A 10905-nucleotide genomic window follows, 5' to 3' on the forward strand; every position below is an offset into this window, starting at 1 on the left:
ATAACATTTTCAAAATTATTTTAAAAAATTAAATGTATATTTGGACTTTAAAAACTGCATTACGGATACATATTTTTCTTTCTAAATTAACTGACAAGGTGACCTTATAATGATTAATACTCTTCCTTCTCTTTTAGAATCAGGTTAGGTTGAATTTCACCAGGGACTAACTGGTGTAGTCTCCTCAATTTCTGCTGAATTGTTTGAATATTTTATTTGCTCAAGGGGAGAAAATGAAAAAAAATTCCAATGTTTTAAATCTATCTGTTGAACACTTATTCTTCAATCTTTAAGTCTCATTCCTTTATCTTTAGTGATTAAAATTCAGTGTTTGTCAATAAGCTATTTGAGTTAAGGACAACAGAAAATGGATGTGTTGAAAGAAAAATAACACGGGCCTACAAACCCTCAATACAAAAAATGGAAATCAAAACCCCTGGTTAGATTGAAAATATTAGAAGGACAATGTACCATGCTGTAAGCAGATTCGGAAGGACAGGGAAATACGTCTGCGATGACACACATGGCTCTGTCCAAGTTTCAATTTCTTTCATTCTGTAATTGCAACTATGTGTTCACAGGTAAATAAGTAAGTTCCAGAAGACCGGCCAACTTTATTGAAAACAAGCGGAGTTCTGTGTTTTGCAAAAGGAAAAAAACCTCTCTTGTACATAAGCAGAACTGTTTTTATTCTGTTCACCCTTACTTATCTTTGGACAATTTCCCCTGTCTGGCAAGTAGTGGTAACCCCCCACATGCCTCTTGGCATTTTCTGTCTCACTGTTTTAAAATAGCTTTTAAAATAAATTACAGCGAAGGAGTCAAGAAAAACTTCCTCTATAATAACCTATTTTTCATGCTAGCAAATGATTAGTGCGGGAAAGTACTCCCACTTGCAACTTGTCATCAAACCTTCTGTACGTGGTTGATTTTTTTTTTCTTTAATAAAACAGAAATTACTGAGCTTCAAAAATGTATCTTTCCAACTGCAAACATATTTAGGACAGGGCAAGCTGTTTGAAATTATACCAACAGTTTGTAAATGTCATGCCCAACGTGCCAGGCAGCACGTGGCAGTTGGGTCTTGTCTACTTCGGGGTTTTGTGGAATTATTTATAGCACATTTCCTCTATTTTCAAAGTCTTTCTCCAGAGAAAATGCTAGTACTCTCCTAGATAATGTGTGCATCTCTAAACATGTGTCCTGTTCACATGGTCTGACCACAGGATGCCGAAAGCCTTTCCATGGTCTTTGGAGACCACTTTGTACACATGGGTCAGAAGTTCCATCCGAGAACCACTGCCAGACAACCCAGTCATTTAATACTCATCTTGAATACGTTATGTCACTTCAAATAACAAACAGTTTAATAGTCCTGCCTGCATCGTGTGGACTTGCAAAGTCTACTGGGAACCACTTTTGTAACTGCCTCCCTGTTCTGACCTTAAGAAATAGCCGTGTGTATGAACTGTGGGCGATGGGGGCAGAGGACGGAGGAAGAAAGCAGCCAATCCAACGATGTTACAGGGCTAAACACAGAGGTCTGCGTCAGTAAAATTCCACAACCCCAATGACTAGCACGGGGACGCTGGGATAAGGAAAGTAGAGGGAAACAAGGAACTGGGTTTTCACTGCACTATGGAATATATTGATGCTTTAAAAGTTGAGGGCTGGCTGGATAGACGGACACAAAGCATAAACTAGGTTAAGTTGGCAAGAGATGCCCGGTATAGAGACCAAGGTGAATGCCAGGATGCTCCACTAGGACATCTTACTAAGTGGCTCTCTCTCTGTCCTTCCTATAAACAGCACTTGTCTGACAGTCACTCAGACAGTCCTCCAGAGCTACGGTGGGGAACCGACAGCATGCGAGCCGCAGCAGCACACAGAGCCCTCTCTGGGCATGTGAGCCAAGCTTCCCCACAGCATCAAATAACAGTTCTTCTTTCTAAACTAAAACCTCAGTATTCAGGTTTAATTGCAGTGTTGGCACTTTGGGATAAATAGGTGGGTTTTGGGTTGCAATGTGGGCATTCGGTCTCTCAAAGGTTCGCCATCACTGCTCGAGAGCGTTCTTTTAACTCGAGGTAAAATTTAAAGGTTAGATAACACCCGGTTGCAATCACAGGGTATTATTTCATCAAGACTCTAGGCTTCCTCTGATTCCTTTTTGTTGTGAGCTTATGAGAGTCGTCCATGCCAAAGGTACCCACCCACTCGCGTGCCAGGTCCAGAATGCTCTGCCTCGTCACTCCTGGAAGAATGATGCCATCTAGCGGAGGAGTTGCCAGTTCTTCTTCTGTCAATCAGAATGGGAAGATTTTCAAAATGTAACTATGTTAGGCATGCCTAATATCAACAACCATTTTTAAAAACCGTTTCTCACCACTTTGCTAGTCACGAACCTGAAGTTCATGTTACTGCTCCGCATGGTCAAGTCCCGCATATCAATTCATGTTCCAGGTAAAAGGCTTACTTTACAAACCAGAAAGAAAGCTACTCAGCTAATAATCTTTAATTTATCCTGATCATCCTTTCATCATTCACCCTCAGAGGTTTAAATATAATGGGCTTGGGTTGAACTTGAGCGTGTAGATAGCTAGAGAAGAAAAACTCCGCAAACTCCAAGTCTATGCTACTGCCTTACTCAGATGACAGCACCCTGACCCACCATCAGGGTTGGGTATGACATCCATCTGTAGGCATCGAGTGTGGCCCATCGCCTGCACGGGCCTCCTGATTGCGGGTTGTCTCTCAGCATCTCCCTTTCCTCCCCTTCCGACACCCAGAGTCACAGTAAATCTTCAAACCTTATCATCACCTTACACAATGCTGGACCTTGCAATGGAGCACAACGGAGCATGCATTTGCATAGGAATTCACAAAGTATGCTTACAAGGACCACCAGGTAGTTAAAAACTGTGAAGACATCTCCCTGGTATCTTAGGTCTCCCTCAGGCCCTTTTACGCAGTGAAAAACAATTTCAGAACTCGCCTGAATCAATCCTTGTTTGACGGAAGAAGAAACACAAGTAAGTGATTTGCCAGGGTTGGTGACAAGGGAAAACCCAGGACCAGTGCTCCGTGGCCTGACATGGGGCCGCTGCCCTTGTCTTCAGTATGCATTGGCTCTGGGTGCACCTGCTTTGCTGTGATTGCACCTGAGCTCTGCCTAGGTGCCCAAAGCTTCATATGCATCTTTGTATCCCCAAAACTTGACACCCTAGCTGGTCCAGACTGGTATATAACAAGTGTTTCTGAATTAAAGAAATAAGAAAAGCCAGGCGTGGTGGCGCACACCTGTAATCCCAGCACTCGGGAGGCTGAGGCAGGAGGATCGTTGCGAGTTCAAGACCAGCCTGGGCTACAAAGTGAGCTCAAGGCCAGCCTGAACTGCATAGCGAGACCCTGTCTCAAAAAGACAAAAAAAAAGCCAACAAACAAAAAAAACAATGAATGAACTATCTTTGCTAGGACACCAACAGTATGGTTTTTTGCAATTTTGTTTGAAAATTGCTCTCAGGAGAGAAGAAATTTGTTCTTGGCAATGTTCTTAGGGCTACTTTTTGTCATGTTTAGAAGTGTGGAGGATCTCAAAATAAATGTGTTTTGTGATAGCTGGTTAGATGCACAAATGTATGGATCTGTATGTGTGTATAATTATTACACATACACACACAAACACATGCGCACATGCAGGGCCCCAGAAATAAACCTTTCCTAAAGCTTGCTGAGCTCCAAGACTATCTAAAGTTAAATGAAAACAGCAGCTTTGCATGTGTAAACGCTGTTTTGTGAAATATATTTAACACCCAGAACTGTAACCACTAGCCTGAGGTCAGGGAACAGAACATCTGCTCCTCTGGTTGCCAGACAGAGACGATGACATGACAACATTTGGGTGAGAAATATTCATTTTCCTCTGAAACCACAAACATGCTCACAAGAGCCAGAACGAACTCCAGATTGCCCAACAGGAGAAACACAGAACCTACAAACGCAGCTTGTCTTTGACAGAGAGATCATTTTGGGGAGAGGAGGAATTTAGCAGCCATAGCAGCAGGATCCATCTGTGACTGCCCCAAGCCAGGCACGAATGGAAAGCAGGAATGTGGGTTTGCACATCTGCCCTGAACACCAGCAGCACAATCACTCGTTTATTCAGCAAATATGCATGAAGTGCCATTTGCTATTCTAAGCTGTACACACCAGACCGATTTAACTCCCTGCTTTCTAATAGGCAGAGGCAAGCAATGACCTGTTACATACATGTCAGACCACGGAGGAAAAAGAGGGAGACAGTGGGGAGTGCTGAGGATTAATGGGGGACAGTTTGTAGCTTTGATTATGAGCTCAGTGACATCCACGGGGACAGTGAGATTTGAGGGCAAAGACTTAGAAGCTGTGAAAGAGCTGCCCGTGCAGACACGTGAGCAAGAGCTCCGGGACAGTCCATGTGAATAAATACGTGACCTGTCCTAGAGGCTTACAGGGCCGAGTGACTGAGCAGCAACAACACTTGTGGCCATGGTCAGTGTCCCAGCCTAACAGAACACAGACAAAGGCCGGGCTTACTTTTCTAAGCAGCTCAGTGTAATTATGGCACCACCTCTGAATGATGTTAACTCTTGCTGTTCTGGGCTACACGGGGGATGTTCTGGAGGGTGGCAGTGGAAGGCGGGTGGGAGAAAAGAGCACAATCTATCATCTCCTAAGTGCGGAGTTTAACACAGGCCAAATTTTTCCTGGTGTAACTCCTGATAGATGTACACGTAGTAACTCCAATTTAGGAATCATGCATACTGCAGTATAAACTTTGTTTTTCAACAGTGTCAAGAACAAACAGCAGAGGTGCAGAATGAGCATGAACCGCATCTGGCTTCTCACATGCCAAGGATTAAACCCAGGGACGGCACAGGAGACAGTGGGCTCCCATCTCCGGTGTCCCAGATGTGACAAAATTATTTGTTCAAACAGCAAAAAGTAAGTATACGTGTTTACACTAGTTATGAATAGCGTGAAAAAGGAAATGGAAGCTAGGGGTGGTAGCATGTGCCCGTGATCCCAGCATTCTGGAAGGCGAAGGGAGAAGCATCACAAGTTCAGTCTCAGCCTAGGGAACTTAGTGAGACCGTATCTCAGAGCAAGAAAGGAGTGGTGGCGTAGCTCAGTGCGAAGGCCCTAAGTGCAATCTCTAGTACTGCACAGAAATAAAGTAAGTAAGTAAAAAGAGGATGTGCAATCTTAACCACCACAGTGGTTACTGGAATCAAAATCCCTGTGAGTTACGGGCCAAGTGACACAAATAACTACTGCACCCAGCACTGTGCCTTGAACACACGTGGTCTACCTTATATCTATCTTTATGCCAGCTCCTTTTCCAAAAGACCACTACTCAAAAAATTCTGTTGAAGCCTCCTGCTTGTGAAATTAGTATTTTGCAGATTTTCAACCTGGAATTCTTTGTACGTTCTGAAAGCCACATCTATAAAAGATTAAAATCTCTCTATAGAGTTACTTCCGTGTCTTTTTTATCCTGAAGGTTGATGCTGACATTCTATTTTCCCCTTTCACAGTACTGTTCTAACATTTATTCCACTTCCTTTCTCCTCACTGCAAATTTTATTTGACCTGTGAGGCAAGCAACCAGCTGAAGGAGCATGCTGAACCTAAAGCTGTCCTAGGCAATAGTACTAAAGAATAACTCTTAAGGATTTTATATATTTCACAAGAGGGAGAAGACAAACTCACTCCTTTTTATTCTGACCTTTAAAACCCAGAGTAGAAATGTTCCATGATTATTGTTTGGCAAAAGAACAAGTTTTCACCAGGACAGTTTCTGGTTAAATCACGTAGCTCTGATTCAGGTGGTGCTTAAAAATCCTGGCATCTCCCATCCTTAAGTAATATGGTACGACTTCTGAATGATACTAACTCTTGGTGGTTTGGGTTACACGTGGGATGTTCTGGAGGGTCGCAGTGGAAAGCGGGTGGGGAAAAAAAGGAGTACAAAATCTATTATTTCCCAAGTGCAGAGTTCAACACCGGCCAAATTTTTCCTGGTGTAACTCTTGATAAATGTATATATAGTAACTCAAATTTAGGAATCATAAATATTGCAGTATAAACGTTGTTTTTAAACAGTGCCAAGAACAAACAGCAGAGGTGGAGAATGAGTATGAACCGCATCTGGCTTCTCGCATGCCAGGATTAAACCCAGGGACGGCACAGGAGACAGAGAACTCCTATCTCGGTGGAACACAAGGCACATCTTGTTGAGACTCTGCAGCTAATACTCAAAATAGTCACAGGTGTGAATTCAGCCACATCTGAATCACTACTTCCCTCCGGCTGCAGCCAAATTACAGAAAAGCAACAGGGGCTGCCATCAAATAAAAGTTTCACTTGAAAAAATATTAATTAAAAACCAATACTGAGACCTCGCAAGTGCTTGGAAACGTTTTACATTTTGCGGCTCTGCAGCCGGTGTGCAATCAGTTGTCTAAGAGCATGAACAAGCCTAAAAACGTGTTTCTAAATTTTGTATGACTATCAGAATTCTACTGGACAAAAGAGTGTATCTATTTTTCTTCTTCCTTTTGAACATTTAACTTAATACTATACATTGCCAAGACTTCCCTAAACCCCTATGGTCTCTGGCAACTAAAACAAAAAAGAATCGAAAGCAAGACAGCAAACGTTCAGCATATTAAAGAAAGAAATACTGATTTCTACAGTATGCATATAATAATAGTGTTGAATGGACTGGGATCTAGGTACAATAGTTTGTCTTTAGTGCTGCACTTTAATCAAATGGAGGACTCCTGATAGATTATCAAAATATTTAGAAAAGGCAACAATTGTTAAAAGAACTGTAGCAAGAGGGTTGGGGTAGCTCAGTGGTAGAGCACTTGCTTAGTATATAGTAGGACCTGGGTTCAAAACCTAGCCCCTGAAACAAACATACATGTGTATAGTTTTCTTTCTCTAACGTATACATAGATGTCAAATGCCTGTATATACACACACACATACACACATCTCCGTACAGTAAATCCCCAGTTGGTAGAATGTGCAGGCTGCATCTCTTACAGTTTCTTAGGCAGTGTATGGTGAATGACCACTGAAATGATCTGAGACCTTTTTCCAAATGCAAAGTGTTCAGGCAGGAGAACGCTAGGGAATGGCAAAGCGGTTGGGGCAGCAGATCTTTAAATCACAATGACACTATCACTTAACTTGACATCTCAACAATGAGTACACCTAGCGCAAAACAAAACAAAGAGAGAACAAAGCAAAACCTTTGCACCTTCCTTACACTGATGTCTACTTGAGAACAGAAGTACAGCACCCTTAGCTGCTGGAACGGTGCTTCCCATACCCTTGTCCTCCCCATACCCTTGTCCTCCCCATACCCTTGTCCTCATTTTCAGATTTGGTCTTTCCAGTCCCACCAAAAATGACTGAAAACGGTACAGGGCTGACATCTGTGTGGATTACCTCCATCTTCATTTATCCAGTAAAGGAAAAGATTCATTGTTCCAACTTCAGTTATCTGGTGATCCTCTCCGTAGAGCCACAAGACCTGCTGACATCCTTTCTCCATCGCATGGCATTGGGCAAAAAGAGAGGAACCGTAATTCCTTTTAAGGAAGAGAGGACATACCGATTAGGAGTGTGTATCACCCACCCCATCTTCCACACTGTAATGTCAAATCTTTAATGCACAGGTGGATGTAGTCCATGTATTACACTCTTCTATGTATGCTCTTTCTGGTTAACTCCATGACATTAAAGGAAATCCAAAAATGCCTGATTGAAGTCACTGCATTCATCTGAGAGAGTACAACAAAATCTCGGAATCCCAACATGAAAAGCAATGCTAAAACCTAGGTCAACAGCCAAGTTAACGAGAACAGTTAAACACTGGGGGTAGTCTTCTGACACACCAAGTAATTTTACATAAATGACTGCAACCCTCATCTACCCAGTGCAGTAGCCACTATCATTAAATCTGCTGTTGAGATAAGAAACTGTGCTTCAAAGAAGTAACCTGAATCAAGTTACAGCAAGTAAAGTTGTAAAGTGCCAGGACTGTGCTCTCTGATCTAAGACCTTTTTATTTAAAAAACATCTAATGCCCAGTGTCTAAAGTGCCCACCGGTGGGATCAAAAATCTTGATTTCTCTTTTGTCCAAAAAGTATTCTGAAGGTTTATTTTTCTCAACCCACATGATTTATTCTGGGTTACTTAAAAATCAAAGGTATGTGGCACATCTTCCTGGAGTGGCAATGTAATTTAGTAACTTTTAGTAATATTTTAAACTTAAACATAAATGAGAAAAGAATAGGGTATTATTACAAAATATGGACGAATGCTTAGATAAATAGTTTTCAAGTAAATACGACACTTCCTTGTCTCCTGAAGGCCCCAGCTCACTTTTCTTAGCGCCTGGAGGACATCAGGGAATCAGACTGAGAAACACCACAGTAAGACTGTCCAGGCTGGGGAATAAATCCTGGCCCCGTCCTCGAATGATGAAACCCTAGGAGGTACAGTGGCACCTCGGGTCATGAACTTGATCCGTTTTACAATTTGGAAGAAGGCTGTGTCTGTGTTTATGTTGGGAAGACAGCCTCAGCTGTATTTGTCACCCAATGTGGAGTCTGTGAATGGAAGCAAAATTTTGTTGAACGGGGAATTGTTTGTGAACAAAAGCATTCGTGAACAGCACTATTACTGCACACACAAGCAAGTGCACAACTAAAGCTACTACAAAGCAGTACGTGATCGTCAGCAACATCTCTTAGGCCTTTTAAATTATCTCTCCCATCTAGGTAAGATTACGATGTGCAGTGCTGTCTAAATAGAAGTGCAAGTTAAGCCCAAGAGCTCCAGATAATCATGGGCATGTGCGTCAGCTGCCCAGCTTCCTTTCCCATTCTACCCCGGCTTCCACACACGCGGCCCTTCCTGCGGGCCACATCACTCTGCTTGGAGTCCCAGCATCCTGTCCGGCTATGACTCACTCAAAGGAAGGCATGTGACCTAAGCTGGTCATCAGCAGCCCAGAACTCTTCCAGTATGAGAATCCAGTCTTTCAAAGAAGCTTTTCAGCACAAACACCCACTTCTGAGAATGTGGCTAATTTAAACTGTGTTTCCTCAGCATCACAAAGCTTCCTGTGCAGGGAAAGAAAAATTAAACACAACTGTTTTGATGCACTAGAAAGAGTATATTGCATATTCCAGAGATGGTGTGTTCCCCTCACACACACACAAATTTTTCTCAAACTCCTCTTTCAGGTGTTCACGTCCTATAAATGCCCACACAGTAACTGACACCTCGGTAATTTTCTATTTACTTTCTGTCCCATGGGCTTCTAATAGCCAGAAAAACATGTTCTTGGACAGAAGAGAAAAAATGAAAAAGTCAGAAAAGTGCTTCACACAATTTCATCATAAATTGAAATAGAATAAATATCTGGGAGATTGGAGAAATTAGATACATCCCTCCAAGAGAATAAACTTTATTGTGTAAAATTCACCTGTTTTAAGACAGAATCCCAGAGATGACATAAGAAAGCCTCAAAGTTACCAGCTACTGTTTGTAAGAGGTCACGACTGTTAGGCAGGGGAGTATTAACCACAGTACTTCACAGACTGTCTTAAAACAACCCTGAGTTTTATTATACTTTCGAGGTCTCGGAGGAAGAAGGGATTTTACTGTACAAAATCACACAGATATTGTGAGGCAGTGAGACTCCCGGATTGTGACCCTGCCCACAGTTTTAACCATTTTTGCTGGGAGCTCTCTATATGCCAAGCATATCCCTAAGCACTTCACGTAAGGCATGAGCAAAATATATGATAAATATTTAAATGAAAAAAATTATTACAGGAAAAGACACATTGCTATTAATCCCTCTCAAATATTACTCTTGCTTTGAACACTGATCCTATTGTTCTTACCACTTTCTGAAGCAGTTCTAGAAGTCCTCCTTTGGGTCTTTACGAGGTTGTATCAAAAATACAGTGAATGCCACTGCTGAGTGCCGTCCGACAGAAAGGCAGGTTCATAAAAAATTACAGTGTCCTCATCCACCTTATTCACTAGACCTGGAACCATGTGACTTACGTCTGTTCCCCAAAGTCAAAATTACAACGAAAAGTAAATATTTTGAATTAATTCAGAGCAACAAGGCAGGCATGGCAGTACAGCTAAAGACAGGACAGAGGACTTCAGAACTGCTTCAGCAAGTTCCAGGAACGACGGGCTGTGTTCAAAGTGAGGAGCAGGTGGGATATCTTGAGGGGGATGAGCAGCAATGTGTCTTTTATTGTAATAAATTTTGAAAATTTAACTCACTATTTTTCAATCATGCCACACATCACCTCAATGTTCAACAGTAATGGAGGTCTTATAACCCTGATTTTATAAAGGAGGAAACTGAAACTTGGAACACGTACGTAACATCCCTCAAGGTAATGAAGCATTTTCTTTGTTTTTAAAGAGTTTAATTTTTAAAAGAGCAGTTTTAGGTTCAGAACAAAATTGAGAGGAAGGTGCAGAGATTTCCTACATACCCCTTGCTCCCTCATACTCATTACTCTGCACCAGAGTGGTACTTTTGCTATAAATGATGAATCTACACTAATACGTCCTATCTCCCTACGCCTGCATTTTACATTAAGGTAGTTTCCAATGTTGTACAAAGTATGCGTTTGGGTAGACAAGTAGGTTCTTAAGCTAGGTCTTCCTGACTCAAAGCTTGCACTCTTAAGTGCAGAATAAGAGTTTAAAACAAAATGCCACACGTGGTGGTGCACACCTGTAATCCCAGCACTGGGGAGGCTGAGGCAGGAGGTTTGTTGCAAGTTCAAAGCCAGCCTGGGCTACCAAGT

General features: G+C 42.1%; 1 protein-coding gene across 2 annotated transcripts in view; it reads right to left on the reverse strand.

Moving 5' to 3' along the window:
• Bcat1 (branched chain amino-acid transaminase 1, cytosolic) overlaps positions 1-10905 on the reverse strand; it is a gene marked incomplete at its 5' end in the record, with an annotated part of 112262 nt that overhangs the window by 15122 nt on the left and 86235 nt on the right. For both annotated transcript variants that reach the window (XM_013511614.1, XM_005379094.2), the window contains 2 exon segments: positions 2214-2299; positions 7501-7643. In XM_013511614.1, the coding sequence (XP_013367068.1) occupies positions 2214-2299; positions 7501-7643 (229 nt within the window).

The sequence above is a fragment of the Chinchilla lanigera genome, unplaced genomic scaffold (assembly GCF_000276665.1).
Source record: "Chinchilla lanigera isolate Chin_1 unplaced genomic scaffold, ChiLan1.0 scaffold00012, whole genome shotgun sequence".
Taxonomy (NCBI): domain Eukaryota; kingdom Metazoa; phylum Chordata; class Mammalia; order Rodentia; family Chinchillidae; genus Chinchilla; species Chinchilla lanigera.